The sequence below is a fragment of the Oryzias melastigma genome, linkage group LG14 (genome assembly GCF_002922805.2).
Source record: "Oryzias melastigma strain HK-1 linkage group LG14, ASM292280v2, whole genome shotgun sequence".
NCBI lineage: Eukaryota > Metazoa > Chordata > Actinopteri > Beloniformes > Adrianichthyidae > Oryzias > Oryzias melastigma.
The window spans coordinates 23,437,318-23,460,597 of NC_050525.1; the positions used below are offsets into that span (position 1 = coordinate 23,437,318).

Genomic DNA, 23,280 nt, shown 5'->3' on the forward strand with positions numbered 1-23,280 from the left:
TTTTTTTTTCGTGAAACTGAGATAATGAAGCATACTGTAGAGTCCTACTCTCCCTTTCCTGCACAAAGACGGCAAGTCTTTCCCTATTTTGAGTCTCTTTATTTTGTGGTTAGCAACAAAAAAAACAGAAGAAAAACTCTCCTCGAATGTTGTTTTTAGTATATTTTTATTTATTTATTAGTGGATCTATGCTGCTCAAACAGCAGCCCCCTCACTTTATTCCCCTAAAACCCCCGACAACAGGTTGAATGACAGAACTGACAGCACCCTGGGCCCACAAGCCTCTGTGCCTGTCTAACACCAGAGGAACTTACCAATTTATAATTGATTAATTTAATTTAATTGTGTTCAACATTTTCTCTGACAAACTGGTTTGTTCTCCTGCAGACCAGTATATGATATTGATCTGATTTTGGTTGTTTTGGTCTGCCAATATCTGGAGTTCAGTAAACGCACCACGCAGAGATGTATACAGCCTTCATTATCTTATTATTCTAAGAAAAAATTTGTTTTCTCGTGATAACGAGATAGTGGATCTCATTATCACAAGAAAACTGTAAAATAAACAAATGTAGGGCAGGCTGTTTTTGGCTTGTGTAGGGGATTTAACCAATAGAAGGTTGCTTTTAGGATGTAACTCCTATGGTAAATAAGGGACGACTACATTTAAAAAAATTCACTAAATCACAAATCACTATTGCCTTGACGCCTATCAATGCAAATATGCATCAAACCACTTTGGCTCCAATATTACCTCAATTTAGCATATATGAAAGCAAAAACAGATATGATTTTTTTCATAGCTGTAAATAAATTCAGGCTTCAAGGGTTTAAAAATGGCAGAGAAAGACTTTAGGATTTATTTAGAAAACCTCACTTCACCAAATCCAATGCAAGACGTGGGAGGCAAAGATTTAAAGCACTCTTGGAGCTAAAGTTACAAATCTGTTTCCTGTTTAGCAGTCAGACAGGAAAAGTTTGGCCTCTGTCTGGGTACCAAGTGTGAGGTTTTTCTGTTGTCATTCAAGAGTTTAAGTTACATCTCTTTCTTCCCAGGACCCACAATCATAACAACAACCTACTGATGTGTTTGCTATTTCTGTATTGTGTTGTAAAAGTTTGGTGAAAGATGTTTGGTGTTTCAGCATAATGGTGTGTTTAAAACACTTTCTGGACTAAAAACGTAGTGGAGTTGTGAAATTCGGCCTGTCAAAACGCTGTCAGCCGATCGGCGGAATTGGAAACCACCAAATCGTTTTTTCCAAAGGATTCCCACAGAACCATCAAAATCGACTCAGAAGACAGCAACAACTCCTTGTCAAGGTCTGTTTAAATCACAGAGGACCTAGAAGACTCTTTAATTCAATGAGACTTACAAGTTTATGTTTTGTGAGCTGTCTTGCCCAAAGAGACGATGACTGTGGAGCATGAAAGTTGAACCTCCAACCAATTAGTCGGCAAGTGGATGTTAGAGTCAATGAATTACAGCCAAATCTGAGGGCACATCTCCTAACAGAGCGAGTTAGGTTTCAGAAAAACATGTTAGCCCTAGAAAAAAAATCTAAAATAGCGACCATACACTCAGTTATTACAAAAATATTCAATGTCTCTTTGCCCCAGTCTCAGTGTTATGGGCTCTTCATGCACAGAATGCAGTCTTTAAACTTGATGGGTATCTACAGAATACTATTATATTTATATATATTTCAAAATCTTGGATTTTCTGAGCTAATTTGATTTTCCGATTATTTGAATAACTGGCTCTACGACTCAAAGTCTTTTTAATGTGAAGGAAAATAACAGTTTTACTGACACTCTGAGGGGATTCGAGCAGTCATGCAGGTGGAAGGTTTGTTTTCATTATACACACACTTTCATTATATACATTTATCTAACCAGATTAAAACCCATTTATCTTATTATGAAGGGTATTTTTCAAGAGGTCAGCAGCCCTCTTACTTTTTTTCTTTTACTAAAAAAAAAAAAAGAAAAAAAAAAAGATTAATTCACAATAAAAAAAAAAAAAAAAAAAACTCCAGTATTGAAACTTAAGTATTAAAGTGACCCAAGTCGGGACATCTGTTGTACAGAATGGTACTTGCATTGATATTAAACCTTTATAAGCATGTCTTTAATTCAGTCCAAAAATAAATGTAGCCAGGTAACAAAAAAATAAAGTTTTGCACTAAATACAAAAGGAGTTTATTCAAATATGCACCTTGTGTAGCTGTGGAGCATCCTCACACATGTACAAAAGCCGACTGGTGACTGTTACAAACCTCAGAGCACAACAAAACTTTGATTAAACCCGCAGGAAGTGAGCTGTAGCTCTGGTTTCCATTTCTCAGTCTTTCCTTCCATAAAAAAACATTTTCAGACATTTAAAAAAACAAATAAAAAATAAAAAAAAACATCTCTGACAACTCAACTTGTGACCTTATATTCCATAAACACTACATTTTCTGTACATCAAAAGACTGAAACTGCAAACGCATTTTGTTTAGGCAAATCTTTAGTTTGCTCTCAGCTCAAATTTTAAAGACCACCTTTTCTAAAGGCATTCCCAGTGGTCTTCCATAAGCTCAGTGGCCTTGTGGTAGAGTGTCCGCCCTGAGACTGGAAGGTTGTGAGTTCAAATCCAGCCCGAGTCTTCTCTAAAAATGGGACCTGATGCTTCCCTGCTTGATACTCGACTTTAAGGGGTTAGGTTGGGGGTTAAACCCACAAATGGTTTCTGAGCACGGCTGTGTCTGCAGCTCACCACTCCCCCAGGGGATGGATCAAATGCAGAGAACAAATTTCACACGCCAAGGTGCGTGACAACTAATAGGACTTAAAGTTTTAGTCATGATTTTGCCATTTTTGACTAAAAACTAAAACCTTGCATCGTTATCTAGGACATAGTTTCTGCAGAGCGGCAGTTGTTCATTAGAATAAAGCTTATGGCTTATCTAGCGTTTTCTACGTCACAAATACGCTCTTTTGTAAACAGCATTTTTCCATCTGCTCCTGATTTGCAACAATTTAAATAAAGAAATACTCAAAAATTCAATTTTAAGGTGTATTTTTTTTTTTTTATATATATATATGTCCTAAATCATCAGAATAATGCCTCAAGACCATCTTAAAAACACAACTTTTATTGTGCTGAGATCACCCGCTGTGCTGTTGCTGTTTTAAGGTCATTTAAAAAGACAATATATACGACCAAATTACCACATTTTTTGAACACTTCTGTTACTTTGCTGGAATATATTAAATCTTACTAAGAAAAGCATAATAAATATTATCACAACATTTTCCTCATTGTGTCTGCCAACAGATTAGGGTTTTGTAGAGTAGACCCGGTTTTTAGTTTCACTAATCCTTGAGTCAAGTAGGACATGTCGTCCTGTTGGCCTGATTTTTCCTTTATATTTGCATATTTTTCACCCATTTGTGTCCTCATTTGGGCTTACTGTAATGTACATAAAGCAGAATATCAATGTGACTATCCCTAACAGATCTACTGAAGTCTTGAGGGGATTAGGAATAAACCATGCTAAACTAACTCTGAAGTTGATGTTCTGTCGTTAAGAATCGCACATTAATCGGTTATAAGTCGCTGCAAACCAACTCGCTGTAAAATGACGTTTAGTTTGCTGTCATGAAGACTTCTTGGAAAATTGAGATTATTGATGGACTGAGCGTTTTTAATGAATTGGAGGATGGTGTGTTGTGAGCAGCTGGAGATGCTTTTCCGTATGTCGCAGCAGAAACATTTGTCAGTAATTTGATAAAGGGATGTTTCTGAGGCGGTGTTTGTGTAAAAACCCTCAGGGGAATGATCAATTTCTGCTTTTTTTGTTTTTTTGAGGGAGCTTTCACTGAACTTTTCATTTCCCTTTCATCAGCAGCTGTGATATTGAAAGAACAAGCAGCACCTTCTGTGAGTTCATCTGTGTACTCATCCTGTACCACCCTCAAATATTTACCATCAAGTATTCATGGGGCATTTATTAAGACTTGAAAATATTGGTATTTCTTGAAACTATACTACTTTTTTTAAATTTAACAATGCATATCGACGCTGTCTTGGACATGAAGTCACTTTTCAGGGCGGTCTTCGTCAGATCACCTGCCTGGCTCGGTTTTGTGTCGAGAACGTCCCAAACTAGCGACCTGCTGTTTCTCCTGCAGGGAAGCTCATCCTCAGTCTCTGTACAATAAATTGGAGCTAATTGGGAGGTTATAAAGATTACACTCTGCTGAGCCTGCATTGCTGGTGCCAAAAATCCATCATTTCCCAAATGGAGTTTCCCTCTGAGCTCTGAACAGGGGTTTTGACGGCGCCTCTTTGTGCCATCATAGAACAGTGATTGCCTGCTGAGCCGGCTGTAGCATCTGCAAACACATTTCTCTGTCAGACCACAGCTTATCCCACACTGGTCAGGTGATAAAAGACAATTAGGTTTTACACCTAGCTGAGCGGAATGTGGTTTGAGTCAGAATAAGTTCTGTTGCAACAAGGTGGAGAGAAAAGAATTACACCTGAAAAAACTTTTTTTATAAAGTAGCATGTAATGTTTAAAAAAAAACAACACTTTTTAGATATTTTTTTATTGATTAAAGTCAGTTGTTGTGCTTGTCTGCCTATATCCTAATCTTTAGGGATAATTTGGGAGAAGATTTTGAACTATATGGTGATTATAGGGTCCCAAATCATCATACTTTCACCACCTTCAAGTCAAGTGTTGCCATTCTTATCTCTTCAAAGTTTACACAACTAATGTAACTCCAAAAGCTTTCTGCTGATGTACAACACTTTACAGTAGTGAATTGTTTACACAATCAGTGTAAATCAGAGGATTCTTTTGTGAAGTAAAATGGCTTTTTTGACTCTTTTCAAATTTAGTTGGCAACATCTACAGTGTCAAGGGGTTAACCGTTTTCTCCTTTTTAAGTTAAGCTGGGATTCGTCCATCAGTTGAGATACAATTTTAATACCTTGTGTTTCCTTTTTACTTATATTTATTTTTTATAAAAAGACTTTCTTGTAGCCATTCTTCCACACATACAGCATGTACCTGTTCGGGTTTGTGCTGCCATAGACTTTTAAGACCCACTTCAATGAAAATCGTGTTTATGTTATTTAAATTTATTCCAGCTGTTTTGAATCAGGAGCAAATGAAAAAATTCAGTTGGAAAAAGAGCGTATTTTTGATGTAGAAAATACACTAGAGGGGCACAAGCTCCCTGCTTTGCTCCATTCTGATGCATCCACTTGTAGACGACTAGATCCATGAACGTCTTTATTTTTCTTGTCCGAGCTAGAATTTAAATCAAAACTGTACGGCTGGACAGCTCTGATATTGCTCGACATTTTTGTAGCACCTGTACTGTTAGGTTGATGGTGTGGGGGGCTGTAAGCTAGCAGGAGAGCGCGCTAACAGAGAATTTTCAGCAATGGGAAGAGGAAAGGGGGCGGAGTTGCTCTGCACCAACAGTCTTGCCCACAACTCAGAGGTAAATTTCTAATAAACCTCTGCCACTCTGCAGAAACTATATCCAAGAAAATAACATGTTTTTTTAATTTTAGACAAGAACAGCATAATCAAAAATAAAAGACCATTGGGAACACTTTTAAAATATACAAAAAAAGACGAGAGAGACACCGCTTACACTGCCTCATTTATGAAAGTTTGTGCTAGTATGTAAGAATAAACTCTCTTTGTAAAGTACAGATGATACAAAAGTATTGACTATTTTGTTTTCCAAAAAGTTCTATTTGATGGAAGAAGAGGAAGTTGCTTCTTCATCTTATTTCTCTTCTTTCAGGAGGATTCGTGCAAACAGGATTTACCTCTAACTTTATACAAATATTCTAGATTTAATTAAGCAAAAAAATAACTATTTTACAAAAAATATATACACTATAGGCTTATTGGGTGAATAAACTACTCAGGAGAAAAGGTTAAAAAGGAAAAAAAAAAAAGCTCAATGTTGAGCTCTGTGATACACGTTAACTGTGATCACATTACTGCTGCGGACGAGAAGAAAAACGACATTTGCATTAAGCACAAAAAAAGGATTGTTTAAGGAACTGTGTCTAGAAATTTCCCAAAGCTCCCACCAGTGTCTTCTTTAATCCTCTCATGGAAGACAGCCAACCCGCCGTGTCTGGATGCATTGTCAGGGGAGATTTCTGAGACAATTTAATCCTTCCCCACATCATGTTTTGTTGGCTGACATGAAACAGTTTGTCAAATAAAACTTTAAATCCAATAGAGAAGGAGGGCTTTAGAATAATAAGGTTTTTATTTGATCTTTAAATATTTGCTATTAGACATGGTGTGGCGTGTACACACCGTGCTCTGGTTTTCATTAAACCGTGCATGTGTGGATGCTCGTTTGCTTGTTGCCGTCTTTTCTTCCCTCGATTTCTCTTTATCTGCATGCAGACAGTGCATGGAGACTGAGAGTGGAGGAGGAGGAGTAAAAAAAAGAAAATAGGAAAGGTATTGGAGGGGATGTAAAAGAGGATGCTGTTGGAAAAGAGACTGGGTATAAATCTGAAAAAGATGCAAGTATTAGTTTTATGTGAGAAAAGAAATGCATGAAACCTGTGAGTGGATGACATGAATACAGAGAAGGACTCAAAAAAATGAGACAAGTCAAAGTTTTTTTCACCCTCAGACAAAAAAAAAATCCATTTTGACAGTGTAGATACACACAGGCAAAAACTGAACATCTGCCCTCTGATTGGTGAAGGATGTTGCCATGGATCCTCAGGTGGGCGTGGCTTCAGCGCCAGACGAGCAGGAGCTAATAAATCATGTAGTTTGTGTGTGATAGACTTCTAGAGTGTGTGCTTGATTACTGTTCTTGAGTGTGGTGCACGTCGGGGAGGATTTCACAAAGCCACTGTCTGTCTTCTCATCTGACCCACTTTCTTCACTCTCCTTCCATCCTTTGTTGCTGCTCTCTATTCTTTCTTGTACTCCTTCTTCCATCCCTCCTCCACCCTTCAGGTCTTCTTTCAGCCCCTGCAGTTGCTCCTGCATTTTTTAATCCTTTTTTCTTTCCTCCTGTTTCTGTCTTCTTACAGTGATAATGGTTTCTCTGTTATAATTGGTTTTTATATCTGCAGAAAGCTGCTTACTTTTCATCACATTTTCCCCTACTCCTGCTTTTTTTTCAAACAACCTTCTCTTACTTTTTTACGTTTTTTGTTGTTGCTTTACTGACTTTCAAATTGCCGTCCACCTTAACTTTTCATTAAAATATATTTAGGTTTTAGCTACCAAACATCCAAATTCAGCCTCAGATTTTGCTACACGTCCACTGTTAGAAATTCAGAAAGTTACAATGGTAGTTTCTGTTGTTTATTGAATTTAACTGAATTATAAAACTGGAAAGTTTCTCAAATGAATTTGCCATTTATGGAAATCCAAATCAGCAAATTATGCAGAATAGAAAACAGATGAAGTTTTAGTGATAGATTTTTTGAGAACATTTTAAAATATATATATATTTTAAAACATTCCACTTCAGTCATATTTTGATCTATTTGGTCTTTTAACTATGATTATGCAATTTTTAGTCAAAATCCTAAACCTGTGTAGTTTTCTAGGACACAGTTTCTGCAATAGTTAATTAAAAATTTCTTTCTAATCTGTTGGTGGGAAGTAAGCCTTTCCTCATTTCCCGTAGTCCCTTTGCTCGCATGCTCTTCCATTAGCTTACTACCCTCACAACCTTAACCTACCATTATAGTGCAACAAAAATGGCGAGCAATTTGGAGCTAACCAGCCGTACATTTTTGATCCAGAGGCCATCACGGTTGGGGAAACAAAGACATACATGGACCTATTTGGATGCAAGCTGATATTTAAGTATGGAGTGGAGCAGGGAGCTTGTGGCCCTCCAACTATAGCTAAAAGTTTTTCAAACAGCATTTTTTTTGCCTGCTCCTGATTCACAAAAAATGAATAAATACTAAAAAACTGATTTTGTTATCTTAATTTTTATATATGTCCTCCATCAAGCAAAAAGTGTAACAAAAACATGTTAAAAACACCAAAAATAGGATTTTCATTGGTGTGGGGCTCCAAAAATAGCATTTTTTGTACATTCAATGTAGCAAATGTTGTAAAATTTTGTAAAGAAAATAAAAAGAAAACTAACTTTAGGTGCTAATTTTTCTTAGAATACTTTAAAATGTAATAATATTAGTTTTATTTCAGAAATAATGTTTGTGAGGCTTTAAAGTCCCACTCCGATCATCTTTCAGTCTATTTTTAAAGCTTTTTCAGTGTCTTTTAATCAGAATTATGCTGTTTTCAGCCAAAATAATTTTCAAAAATGTTGTTTTCTAGTACATAGTTTCTGCAGAGCGGCAGTCTTTCATTAGAGATTTGCCTATGAGTTGTGGGCGGGACTGCTGAAGCAAATCAACTTCACCCCCCTTTTCCTCACCAATGAGGAGAGGAGCACGGACCATGTGACCCCAGCAGTGTATTTTCTACATAAAAAGTACCAGTGATCTAATTTTTTTTGTCGGTTCCTGATTCACAATCATTTGGGAAACGAAATACTCAAATGCAATTTTGAGCTTCTTTATCATCAGAAAAATGCCACAAGAACGTGTTAAAACGCCAAAAACAACATTTTCATTAGATTCGGCGTTCAAGATGAAGCAGATGGGAAGTCTAGAGAAAAAACTGAAATTTTCATCAATAATATCCGTTAATATCTCTGCACTCCTCACTCCCTTCAGTTTTTAGCCCTAAAAATGAGAAACACATTATTTAATTCAAAAATCCTACACAGTAATCAACATAAAAACAACAGCATAAACAGGGTAGGTTGCCAAAATCCAGGTCTTTGAAACATATATTTAAGCTTGAAATGTGGAAACAGCTGGAGTGACTGTCAGCTCACAGACCTTCACAAATTCTGGATCTTATTTCTGTGTACAGTTAAAAATGATACACCTGAGGACATAAAGGTCAGAAACTCTCATAAATCTCCTGGAGCATTCTGTTGTTGTGAGAGCTGAGAAAGTCACGGTGGGATCCGTCCTGGTGAACGACCCCTCTCTACAAACGCTCCGGGGTAATTGCTCCTGACACACCGTCTCCAAACTGTAACTGCTCCGTGCTCCGACAGCTTTAGCCACAAACCCTTTTAATATCCTCTAAAGGGGTTTTAGTGAGGACTCATAATGCTACTGTATCTTCAGAGCAGTTATTATCTGAGGGTCTTTTATGATTCATAACACAGGCATTTGTGTTGCTGCTGCCAGGATCTGCTTTTACAGCGACTATTATTTATCAATGGAAAACATCTCTGAGCGAAAGATGCTGCAAACGAGAAGCAGCCACTGCCTTAGCTTTGTGATGAAGCCGTGCCTGACAGCACTGTGATTATCTTTGATTGAAGAGTTTAAAGTAAAAGAAGACCTCACTCGGGTTTGATGTGTTAAATCGGCTCCACCGCAGTACATTGTAGGCTTTAAAGCAGTAATAAACCCTGACATCTGGAGGATTTGTAACAGACGCAGAGGGGAGACACATTAGACCCTAAAACCATAAAGAAGTAATGGTATTTTAAAATCTACTGACTCTGAAGATGTTTAATCTTAAAGATTCGTGCGTTTTACCGTCAGCAGTTTTTGATCAGAACTTTATCCAATATTGGTAAAAATTGATCTTTAGTTGCTTCACAGTTTGGAGGCATGCTAACACAGAAATGCAAATTTTTATGATAAAATCTCATTTCACATGTTATAATTTTGGACATTGAACCACAAAACTATCATTTTGTGGCATTCTGAGCTCACTAGAGGTATCCTAAAAAATAGGAAAAAAGAGCTAATCTTATGAAGAAGAGGAAAGTAGTAAGATTATGTCTATGTCTAAGATTATATCAAAATCTAAAAATAAGCTGTTTCACACAAGCATTAAAAAAGGGAAAATGTATATATTGGTCATATTTGATCTTACAGAAGTATTGGTCTGATATGCTTAGAGAAATACAGAAGATATACACTGTAAAAAGTGAAACATCGGATCAATTAACGAAAGCACTTTTAAAAATATGATTTTTTTCTAATTACATGTTTAAGCCGAGTGAACCATCAACTCAAAATTTTAATTTGATGAAAACTAATAATTTGAAATGTTGCAAATGACAGAACTTTTGTTAATTGATCCATATTTATTTTTTTCAAAGTAGAACTAAATCTACATTTGGATCCACTGTCTCTCATTTTGGGTGTAAACATGTTTTGTCTGAGGGGAAAAAGAAAGGTTGTACTGTGTGTTAAATTTTTCAACAAGAAAGAACACACTCCTGAAGCGGATCACTGAGATAGGGATGACAGTTAAAGGTTAAAAAGTGTTTTTTTTTGCCTGGTTCCACTGAAATATTTAACATGTTTAATACATTGAAAGACCTGATTTTTTTTTCTACATGGAGAGTTATTTGAGATGCTTAGAACCTAAAATTGCAGCTATTCTGCTGAAGGGATTCTCCTTATTGTGCATATTATGTCATTATGTTGTTATTATTGTATTGTCTGAAGTCTGACCCAGTGCGTTTTTGGTTGGTGTTATGAAGTATGAATGAGGGAAGTATAAGCTAAAAAAGAACTAAAATAAAACTACTTAAAATGAAAGTTATACATTTTTTGTTATAGTTCTGAATAAATGGTTTGCATTTTTTTCATTTAATGTTTTGGTACTTAATTTTAGTTCATTTTGATCACACTGACAAAAAAACTAGTGTAATAAGTGGAAACGACTCATTTTGGAACCAAATGAGAATACAATCCTTGTACATGTTGACCCATCTTTATAAATGTGACGAAGAGGCTAAGACATTAGAATCCACGTGTAAACTGTTTAATAGGACAGAGCAGGGGCAAGACAAAAACGGCGTCAAAAGGCAGGCAAAAGTCCAAAACACAGAGGCGTGGGTCAAACAATACAGAGACTTAAGCAGGGAAAAGCTGCTCAGATTGACATGTAAACACGATCAAGACTTCGCACTCAAGTTGAGGCTGGAGTGGGTATAAACGCTAGTGGTTCTGATGAGGATGATTATGATCAGCTACGCATGGAGAAGACAGAAGCGGTGGCTGATGGGAGTTGTAGTGAGGAAGGGGCTGAAGATGGTTGGTACTCAGGAGAGGGGTCCCTCTGGTGGTCAGAGGAGGACATGGCTGAGTGAGTCCTGACAATATATCCTCCCTAAAATCTAATTCTTCAGTTTAAAAGCGCTATTTATTTTTGTAAAATATCAATCAAAGTTGTCTTTAATGCTTCAGAAAAAACACACAAATGCTGTATTTCCAGCTGTCTGGTTAGTGTTTAAAACTCGAATAGTACATTTAAAAGCATGACAGGAAAGTATTTAAAAAATTGAATAATTGTTTACACTTGTGATCACAGCTGAGCTCCATCTATAACAAGCTGTCCACATGTCACTGCCGGCTGCAGACTAATTATAGCCGTTTGCATCGTCTCGTTAGTTATTAAGCCTCGCTCTCGATTCTGTTTTTAGGCTGTTACTGAACCAATTAAAGATCATTAATCCTTATCTTTGGCTGACTGTCTTTCGGAGTGACTGAACAGTTTGTGATGCTCATTAGCAGACAGTATTGGCTTTTAATCAATTTGCTGGAAGCAGAGTGACTCAGATCAATGTGTTTCTTAAGGTGGAAAGAAGATAGACTCTATTAAGTGTAACCCCTGCAAAAATACAATATATGTGGTTTTTATGCAACACTTGGTGTCATTTAAAATATATTACTGTTTTCAACGTCCAACCACATGAAGTAAACCTGTTGAAACACATTTGCAGGTTGACAACAAACATCAAACTCCATCGAGGACAGACGACTTTTCGTTCTTTCATTGCACTTGGAAACACATTACTGCTTCAAGGCTGCAGGTTATTTTTTTACATCAGTTTCAGAGATCATAATTAGTCCAGACTTAAGTAGTTCCTGCTTTTCTGCCTGAAGTCACATCAGCTCTCAGACAAACACTAAGGTTAACGGATGAATGGTGCCAACGCAGAAATCACTTCTAATGGACAGAAAACAAGAGCTACTCTCATTATTCTACATCAAATTTATGTCTAAAAAGACCCAATAAGCAAAAAAAATCAAAATAGTAAGCTTAAAATATTATTAAAGTAATTACTAAAACCATAATAAAAGTAAAAAAATAATAAATTTTGTGTTATTTATCATTGTAATTTTTTACCAGAAACTCCAAAACGTGTAAAAAATTTAATTAAAAATCTATTTTTTAAAGAAAGTTAGTTGAACTAATTTAAAGAAACTGCACTCATAGAAAAAACGTTTGCACAAAAGAGTGAATAAGAATAATAAAGAGGATTTATTAGTCAGTGTTTTGCAAGGATTGATGCTGTAAAGATGGCTCCTGTGAATAAAATGTGTCTGAGGACTTGAATAAAATTCAAATTATGTGAAAAGTAAAGGGTGGAGCATCCTTAAAAAGTAGAAATGAGAAGGATGAAGTCATCTTTAATAGTGTTTTTACACTGTTATTGTCATGAATCTGTCCCCCGTCTCCCCCTCTGGCCATCAGAGGGATCCATCACCTCAGTACTAGCACTTCTTGGGTCTCCACACTACACTTCCCATCAGTCCCTGCTGTCACTTTCCGAAGCCCCACAGCCGTTTTCCATCTGCAATCACTCCCAGCAGTATTAAGTCAGAGCACTGAGGTCTTGTTTGTGCGTCTCTGCCTCCATCACAGCATTCTCGTCCTGACCTGATCTTCTGCTTCATCTTTGACTCTGATAGTTTGCCGCCTGCCCCGACCCTCACCTGGCCTCTCTGGTTGTTCTCTGATGCTCTCACGCTCGTGTTTGACCTCTGCCTGCCTGACCCTGATTTAGCTTTGTGGACTTTTAGCTGTGCTCCACTCCTGTTCTGTCTGTGCCAATAAAACCTGCTGCATTTGGATCCAGAAGTCAATTTATCTGGTAAATTCTCAGTCTTACTCACAATAAAAGGTTACAATTTGTTGATCAAATCCATGAAAAAAGTCCCATGTATTACATTTTTACTAAAGTTGTGTTTTGTTTAATTAACTTCTGCACAATAAACCTCCAGGAACCTCAGTTGCATGAATTTTAGGATAAGTTTTATTAAATTAAAAGGAAACCTGTAAAGTGACAAATACCTCCTGCCAAAAACAAGCCGATGTCTGTATTTCCTTTTTATGATTTTAGAGGCTCCATCAACCGTTAAAGCTTTATTCATAAAGGGTTGGTACTCAGTCATTTATGTGGAAAGCTTCAGTCTTTTGCAGAGAGTAGAAACATAAAATCCAGATAATGTGCGTAATTCGGATTATTCGCTTTCTGTTGAGTCATGTATGGATGAGAGAGGAAGAGTTGGTTTCCTGGGGATTAAGGAGGATACATGAATGAACCAGCATCCGCCTTGGATGAATGGTTTTGGTGTTTTGCTGTGCACTGGTGTCAGACATTTCATTAACCTTGATGCAGTATTCACTGATGTATTTTCTAGATTTAATTTTGACATTTGTGTCATTTTGTCTTTCAAACCACCCTTTCTTGTGCTTTTATCCTAAAGCAAATTATTGATAATTTTTCTAAGAAATGATTAAAATGTCCTTCCATGACGACACTTCCTTAATAAATCCTCACAAACAACCAATCCATATCAGGGATTTGTCAAAATGATAATTAAGCACCTAAATTGGATTATAGATTAATGGCCTGGAACTTCGTCTTGTAGATTTGCTCTTTACAGGTCAATAAAAGCTGTGGTTCAGTTAACGCAGACCGTGATGATCTTTCACCTCATCTACTATAAAGCCCTTCCTAAAGGTCTCCCAGCACGCACAGTAAAACCCCCGCAGATGGCGGAGGCACGGCGCCATGTCTGTTGTTTGAACAGCCAAAAAGGACACATGTCATCCGTCCGCTGCGCCTTGACCTCCACTTATGGCCGTCAGAATCCAGTTTGACGCAGGAAGAGGAGCAGTTTTCTCCAAATGTATCCTCACTCTCCCCTTCGACTGATGTGTTTATTTAACAACTTTGTGAAGTTTTCCTTCTTGCACAACAAGCAGGTTCATTCACTGCCTTTTCATGTGGTTTCCCAGTTGCTTTTTACCTTCATATATCTTTCAAAACCCTCCTTTTGACAAAATAAAATGTATTTTTCTCACACTTCATCACACTAACCGGGTTTTACTTTGAACTCCTGTACCTGCTCTGCCTGTACTCTCATTTTTAGTGCTTTCTGTGAGCCAGATTTTCTTGCCATGCTACTTTACATTTGTTAGACATTTCAGATGAAAGCGTCCTCCTACAGACTAAATGTGAACGTTAGATGATTTTCGTCAGCCCGGTTCCCCCGACCGCTTTGAGGAAATTAGAGTTCAACTCCAGACGCACTGTAAAAGAACAAATATAACACATACTAACACATCTTCCAATGAAATCCTGCTTTTTTCAAACTCATCCTAATTAAAAATGATTTTAAAATTATATGTGTGAATCTTTGCTGTTATAAAATACTGCATCTAACTCATACAGTTCATGGAGAAATTTATATTTTACAACCTTTTTCTCTTTGGAAAACAGAAATCTGAAAATTAAAACTTGATTCATTCTGTGTTTGTGTCAAATATTAAAGCAAAAGCAATTCCGAAACCATACTTGCTATTTCCTTTTTTTCTAAATGGCGGCTATGACGTCACCAATTTCACAAAGTGAAAATCTAAACTATTCAAATATTTTATAATATCTATTTATGAATCCACTGTGTTCTGATACCGAAAAAGTGGATGGTTTATTAAAAAAAAACTATTTAAAACCTTTCCATCTAACTTTTGTGGAAGTCTTTGCTTTCTTCTGCAAGAAAGTAAATTACATTTGAACTGAGCTGATGCATTTTGGATGCTCTCTTTAGTTTGATGAGAGATCGAAGTAAACTAAATTGCCGACTTTTGCTCAGTTGACATCAAAGAGCTTTGACGAAAACATGAGAGACATGGAGACGAACAAAAGGACAAAAAGGAGAAGTATTTTTCCTCCCGACTCATCTCCTTGTTCTTCCCGTCTTCACTCCTCTCCCCAGCTTTCCACCGCTGTGTTTTGTCTGCAGGCAGACGTAGATGTTTATGAAAACGGTACGCACTCTGGATGTCCTAATCAAAGCCAGGCCCTGCACATTGTGTCCCAGTTAAACGGCTATTTTTATCCACCGCGCTCTAAGACTGGGATGGAATGGGTCAGATAGGCCAGGCTCACGAATCCATCAAGACTAGTGGATAAACAATAAGCCTGCAGGACTGCCAGCACGCTCCTGCTTCTCCTGTTAAGTAAACAAAACAGCCAATCATTGTGGTTTAAGTAGCATTTCATCATGAATCCAAACCCTTTAGCTGCCTGGTTTTCTTTTTGTTCAACTTCATCTCACTCAAAGAAGCCAAACTTACCTTTAGGTAACACTTTACTGTGAGGTAAGTTAGAAGTATTGGTGTCACACTTGGCACTAACAGAAATGACACAAATACAAAGTACCTTCAGACACACATATTGGGAATTTCTGCTGTTTTATTGGGGGCATGGGTTACCCGGAGAGAGCTCGGAGTAGAGCTGCTTCTCCTCCACATCTAGTGGAGCCAGTTGAGGTGGCTCGGACATCTGGTCTCCTGGCTCCTGGATGCCTTCCTGGGGAGGTGTTCCAGGTATTTTCCATTGGGCGGTCGCCCCGGGGAAGACCCAGGACACCCTGGAGAGACTACGTCTCTTGGCTGGCCTGGGAACACCTCAGGGTTCTCCCATAGGACCTGAAGGAAGTGGCCGGGGAGAGGGAAGTCTGGGCATCTTTGCTTAGAGTGATACCAGCGGGACCCGGTCCAGACCCGGATGAGCGGAAAAAGATGGATAAAATAAAGTCAATTCAGTGTCCATTGTTTTGCAATGCCGACAACCGTTGTTGGAACCTGACATCGATATTGAGCTGCAATCGTTCCAAGTTGTTCTGATTCTGTTTCTATGGGAACCACTCTCGCCAATCAGAAATGAGATTGTTGGAAGTCCATACAGCTACCACTTGAAAGTGTGCTACACAAAATCCATCAATTAAACATTTCAACTGTTTGATGTTGGGACCACCTACTTCTATTGATTGGCTAGTTTATACCTTGAATAACTTATACTACAGAAACAAATATAAAAACATAGGAAAAGCAAAAACATCAGAGCAAGAATGTTTGTTCTGACAAATACGACCGAGTAGCTGTTTATTTCTGTATAGTCTATAGAAATTTGGCTTCCTGGAGGCCATGAGCTCTTCCTGTTTAGAACAGTCAATGGAAACATCAAATGATAAATGAATAGGATGTGAAATACTGTAGAAATCAGGCTTGATACATACTGTAAGTGGGAAAACCAAATTTTGGAGACCTGTCCACACCACCAAACACCCCACCCCAGTCACAGAGAATGCTACCGTAGGAAAAGCAGCAAACTAGTTCACAAGACACTTTCCTGATTAATACTTAATCTGTGTCAAGACAGTGAAATTTGTTTATATTTTAAAATAAAAAAGACTTTTCTGTTGAAGTTTTGCCATCATTTCTGGCATTTAACCAGCAAGGCGCAACGTTTCCTGTCTGGTAGACTGGGATTTTATCTTCATTTTCAAAGCCTCCATTTCACTCTGTTTACTTTCCTCTAATGCTTGGCTCCACTTTACGCAGGTTAGAAGTCATCGCAAGCGGACTTTTTAATGCTTTATATGTAAATGAAAACTGAAATGAGACGTTGCCTCGGCATGCATTAAATGTCAGTTTTAGTTGCAGCTCTCTCTGCGGTTGTCATAGTAACTTATAACTTGCATGAATGTGTGTGGGCGTGTGCACAAACCTCACAGAGACCTGCAGCATGACCGCTGATGCCATAAAAGTAAGGAACTGCCAGTTCCTTATAAAGTTGTCATTTGATTGCCGGATAAAACCACTGTAATCCTCGTGAACTTCATTAGCTGATAAAGTAAATCAGCTGCAGTCGTAGGGCCTGGACTGGTTCATATCAGTTCAACATCTTTGGAAAGTAGATAATCCAGGGATTACGCTCATCTGAGAATCCGAAAAGAACAATTAGGCAGGTTTTCCAAAGTTAGAAAAGTCAGAATTAGAATTTTAAAAGCTAAGTGCACCACTATTAATATATGTCTGTCATTAGCTCTTCTTTTCAGCTTCAAACATAAAGCCTTTCTCATTTGGAGAATAGTGCGACCTCTTGGCCTCATTTGCTGTTCGATATTTTTTGAGTGAAAGTCAGTTCTAACCACTTTATTCAAACGAGTCCGATTGATCTGTGCTCACGGGAAACACGGAGTCTGTCTGCTTCTAACGGAACATTTACTCTCCTCTTTATTGACATCTCCCATTTTGACCTGAATGCACTTGAACTCTGTCTGGTCCTTATTCTTTGAGGTCTGGACTCTCTTTGATTTTTTTTCTTCTTTTCTTCCAGTCAGTTTGCATTAAAAAGAAATGCAGCTTTAAGATGAACACACATCCACTCTGACGTGCTCTGCTTCTTATGGAATCACATTTCTGCAGCGTCTGTCAGTATCTTTGACTTTTTTTTTTTTAGAAAAAAATCATTTTCTCATCGTCTCCTCTTTTATGTTGGCAGGACAAAACGGTAACATATGCATTTATGACCACAGATCGTCTTTGAACATCCATATGTCCTTAACGTAAACATGCAGACTCAATTATTGATCTTACAGCTCTGTTCTCTATCCAGACACATATGCAGTCATATACCATTCTCAGGGCCAGATGACTTTGATTTGGGGATTTTGCTGAAGCTTTTATCAAAGTTTTTAGGCAAAGGAAATCAAATACTATATTTCTGTGCACCATTACTAGATTGTCCATATTTTTGTATTATTATAGAGAGTAAAAGTTATTTAAAAGTGCATTTTAATTAGTTACTCTGGCATGAATCTGTTCTTAAGAGCAGCCGAACTATGAAAGGTTGGTTCATTTAGGAGATATTTTACTGCTCATCCAAGTTGCGTCTTTTCCGCTTTCCTAAGAGTTTTTCTGAACTGTATTCATATCTAATGTGACCGACTAACATGCACTTATACAAGCTTAGTGAAAACAAATGGTTGATTTACATATGCCTTCTGAGATGCTTTGTTCTAGTTATAACACAATGTTTGAAAAGAACTGCTATGCATCAAAAACAGTTTATTAGATCAAATTTTAAAAAATGATGTTCAAGGGTAACTTTTCCCTGAAAGTTATAATTGTGGATTATATTGATATTCAAACTTTAGGAATAAGCTAAAGAGCAATAAATTGAAGAGTGATTTGAGTGGAAAATTGCTTGAGAGAAAAAAAATATTTAAAAAAGGAATTTAACCTCACAAAAGTCACTTTAATTAAGGCATTTTTTTCTTTTTAAAGTCCCACTTCTACTATTTTTATTTTCTTTTTTCTAAAGGTTCCCAGTAGTCTTTTAATTATGCCATCTTTGTGACATATTTCCTGCAGAGCAGCAGGATATCATTAGAAATTTGCCTCTGGGTTGTGAGCGGGACTGTTGGCACAGAAGTTAGCCCTGGCTAATTTCCCATCAGCCTTTTGTTTACACTTTCTCTCGCTAACTTATAGCACCTCTTAAGCCTAAGCTAACATTAGCATAGCAAAAAAAATGGCAAGCAGATCAGGAAAATGAAGAAGTTAATGGATCTATTTGCTTGCAAGTGGATGCAACAGAATAGGAGCAGTGACGGGACACTTTAGCACTTCATACTACAGATTTTGCACCAGTTTCAGCACAATATAAATAAGGAAATCCTCATAAATGCAGTTTAAATCTCTAATTTTAATCTGCAAGAACATATTAAAAACACAATTGTCACTGAAGTGGATTTTTTTGTAAAGATTTTAGCTTTTTTCATATTGATCCCACATGTTTGTCTCTTAGTCTTCTTGATATTCATGTAGTATGATGTTGTGTTTCAGGTGCGTAACCTGTGCTACATGGTGACACGGAGGGAGAAAATGAAGCACAGTCTGTGCGACCTCCAGGAGAAGATCTTCCATCTGCAGATACAACTTCTGGAGGAGGAAATGGCTGGAGGTAAATGGAAACCTGACTAAAGTGCAGTTTCATCCTCTTAGCATGTATGGAGTCAAATACTGTAGAGCAGTTGCATTTGAAGGCTTGCGGTTCTTTTTTTCTTCCTCTCCTGACATGTGCACACCAGTAAAAATCCCCGGTCAGCCGCATATTGTGTCAAACAATATCCAGATAAATGGAGCTGAAGTATCTTTCCACTTTACACAGATGGCTAACCTTGATGCTTTTTGTTCCGCTGCTCTCTGGTGTAGAGCGGGAAGGATAAACGATGGATGGCTTATGCGGCCGGGTTGCTGAGACGTCTGCTGAAAAGTCGATCTGTCGTTTTAGCAGGATGCTCTTCATCACCAAAAATCCTATTGTCTTTTAAAGAGGCTGCTTTGACTTTTCCACTTGTTGGAGCCAACTCAACCTTTACTTGAGAAACATTTTTTCTAGAAATAGTAGTCATTCATCGTCATCGCATCCAGAATTTATAAAAAGGCGAGTTTGGAGGAAATTCATGAAACAGAAAAGAGAATATTTTTTTCTGTTGCCTATAGCAAGTAATAGTAAATAGTTTTTCTCAAGATCCAAGAAAAAAATCCTCAAATAATGTTAGATCTTAAATCATAAATATGTTAGAAATAATTATCTTTTGAAGTTATTGTTCTCAATAATGTCAAAAAGTTCACATTTTTATTGCCTATTTACCTAATTTATTAGTTCTAAAGCTTTAATTAAGCATTATTTTTGCATTAATGCTGACAAAATAAGCTTATTTATATATGTTTCATTTTAATTTTTTAAAGAAGTACAAAAAAGTGTTGTAAAATTAATTTAATATGTCAGAAAAATGAATCAGTTTTGTCTTTTTTTCGTTTGTCTTAGTCGTGGTTGGTCCAGAATGACAGCTGGAATGTTGATTTGAAGCGTTTTTAGCTGAAACATTTGTGACCCGCAGCTGACATGCTGATGACAGTGAGAGCTTGTTGTCATGGTAATAGCAGTGACTTCTTGCTGGCATTGTAATGATAGTGAAGCTCTGTGGGTCTGCCCCTGTGGCGGTGTTGTGGATTGTGTGTGCGCGCGCGTGTGGAGTAAATTTAGCTGTTTTTTTCTCTTCTTTCTCTCATTAGACGACAGACACATTCATGCACTTGTGTAAATGAAATGCCGTCACTTTGGCGTTCTCTAACTCGCTTTGTTGTTATTTTTCCAAAAACTCACACACACACACACGGCGTGGAGAGCTGCTGATTCAGCAGATTGCTGCCATCGGGTACCTGGAGCTCTGCTGCTGGCACTAAACAACTGCATCTATTCACACTGCCACAGGAGTTAAATTAGAGAGCATAGTTGGTGTTTGAGAGTGAGGCAGAGAGAGAAAAATGAGGTTGTCTGTTATAGTGATTTGTCGTGTTCTTCTCCCTCCTTCCTCCTCTTTTATTTCCACTCCCTGTTTTCCCTCTTAATATTTCTCTTCCACCTGCTTCTTTTATTCATCTCAACAGGTGTGTCCATTTATTATTTCTCCTTCTGTCCCAACGAGAACAAAATTATTGTCCACATTTAGGGCTGGATAAAGAATGCGGCTTTCAAACTATGTTCAGATGTGTGTTCTGGGGAGAATAGAAGACATTTTTAGACATAAAAAATAATATCTCAGATGTATTATCAACTGAGTTTGTCTAACAACATGGTATGAAAATAAATATATTTTATTTTTTAATATATAATGCTACAAATGAATCATATTGACATAATCTATGGTCTGTTAGGTGAAAAAAATAATTAAAAAAGAGTAACGCTAAATGATGGAAAGAGACATTATGATTGAGTTTTATTTCAGGCTTTGAATGAGCTACAAATACATTCTAAAAATCTATGGCATCACAAGGACTCATTTCCTAGCGACAAATAAACAGGATATTGAACGTCAGGTTGCTTTACCGCTGAATTTATTTACCCAGCTGTCTAGAGACAACACTAATGGTAATTTGTGACTACAAATCATTTTTTATATTATACGATTTAGCTATTTTCTTGCCACAAAGTAGTATTACATTTGTACGATTGTACTATCTTGAGGTTACGAGTTTGTATGTTGTTCATACAATTGAACGATTATGTGGCCAGAGTTAGTATGTTATTCGTAGAACTTAAATATTTTGCGGCAGAAAAGTAGTATTTAATTCCTACAACTAATTTGTGGCTACGAGATTTTGTTTTCAACAATTAAACAATTTTTAGGCCCCAAGTTGGTATATCGTTTGTACAATTTAATTATTTTAGTAATTCATTTATAGGATTTGCCTTTTTTGTGGCCCCATGTTATTATTTTGTTCATACTATTTTGTGGCCACAAATTAGTATTTCATTCGCACGATTGAACTAATTTGTGGCCACAAGATTTTATTTTGTACGATTTAACTAAATGGTAGCCACAAGTTAATATTTTGTTTTCACCATTTAGTTATTTTCTGGTCAAAGATTGCTATTTCATTCATACGGTTTATGTGTTTTTTGGACAGATTTAGTATTTTGTTTATACAACTTAACTATTTTGTGGCCACGAAGTTGTTTTTCATTCGCACGATTGAACTAATTTGATTTTATTTCATAAAATGTAACTATTTCTTTGCCCAAGTAATTATTTTGTTCATTCAATTGAACAATTTTGTTTCCCCAAGTTGGTATTTTGTTTGTACATATTATTTATTTTCTGGTTCAAAGACTAGTATTTCATCCACGCGATTTAACTATTTTGTGCCCACGTGTTATTATTTTGTTTGTACAACTAAGCTATTTTGTGGCCAAGAAGTATTATTTCGTTTGTACGATTGAACTAATTTGTGAACGCAAGATTTAGTTTATTCAATTTAACTATTTCGTGGCCACGTTAGTATTTTGTTACTACAATTTAAGTATTTCGTGGCCACGTTAGTATTTTGTTACTAAAATTTAACGATTTCGTGGCCGAGAGTTATTATTTTGTTCACATAATGTTTTTTTTTTTTTGTAGCTCCAAAGTAATATTGAATTTTGCTATTTGATGACCACAAGTAATTATTTGTTCGTACAATGTAACTATTTTGTGGCCATACATTAGTATTTCGCTTGTATAATTTAGCGTTTTTGTAGCCACAAATTAGTATTTTCTTTGTACGATATAACTGCTTTGTGGACACAAATGAGTATTATGCTGAATGTGGTTTAACTATTTGATAGCTGCAAGTTAAATTTTTGTTTGTGCAATTAAATATTTTTTATAGCCATATATTAGTATTTTAATCGTACAATTTAGCTATTTTGTACAATTTGGCTGTTTTTTGGTCATAAATTAATATTTTATACCAATGATTCAACTATTTTGTGCCATAAAACAGTATTTTTTTGTACAAAAAAAACATTTTGTGTCTACAAATTACTAGTTCATTCATACAATTTTGCTAAATTTTAGCCATGTATTAGTGTTTGATTCATACTTTTTAATTTTTACAATTTATGCATTTTTTTATCATTTCATTAGACTGTCTCCATAAACTTCCTTGTATAAAAACTAAAAAAAAAAAAAAGTTGGAGTAGGTTTAATGTATCCAGTTTTCAGGAAAAAGTTTCTTTACTTTTAAACATTGGCCCAGTCCTGATTCTGGCCAGCACAGAAGCTAGCACTAACTAAAAGACATGTTTTTCCGCCAAGCTCACCCAGCAAGCCACCCTTCCTCCCCTTAACTCCCTGCGGGCTTGTTTCCATGTGGAAAACTTTATCTCTTCTCCAACTTGCCAAAATCAGAAAGACTAACCTCTGTCCACCTGCCTGTCTCTCCCGGTCCTTCATCTATCATCCACGCTCCGGCTGCCTGTCTGTCTGCTATGTTGTGGGCTGTGTGAGTCATGCTTTATGAATGCTTAGCATTGTACTTTCAAGGGAGACATGCAGGCAGAAACAATCCCTAAAGCCAGTCCTCAGATGGAGAATTTACAGCCTGATGCTTAGTCAGAAGCTTTCAGTTTGCATTTATAATCTTTTTAGCTTTTAGGAATTTAACCTTTAATGTCTTGATTAGGTTTAGACTATATTAACTCATCACATCAATATGAAAATGTTGAAAGGGATTTCACAATAAT

At 36.8% G+C, this 23,280-nt stretch overlaps 1 protein-coding gene across 3 annotated transcripts in view; it reads left to right on the forward strand.

Annotated features, from left to right (window-relative positions):
* jade2 (jade family PHD finger 2) overlaps positions 1–23,280 on the forward strand; it is a 203,883-nt gene that overhangs the window by 158,595 nt on the left and 22,008 nt on the right. For all 3 annotated transcript variants that reach the window (XM_024266149.2, XM_024266150.2, XM_024266151.2), the window contains exon 11: positions 19,053–19,170. In XM_024266149.2, the coding sequence (XP_024121917.1) occupies positions 19,053–19,170 (118 nt within the window). The remainder of the gene's footprint in view (positions 1–19,052; positions 19,171–23,280) is intronic.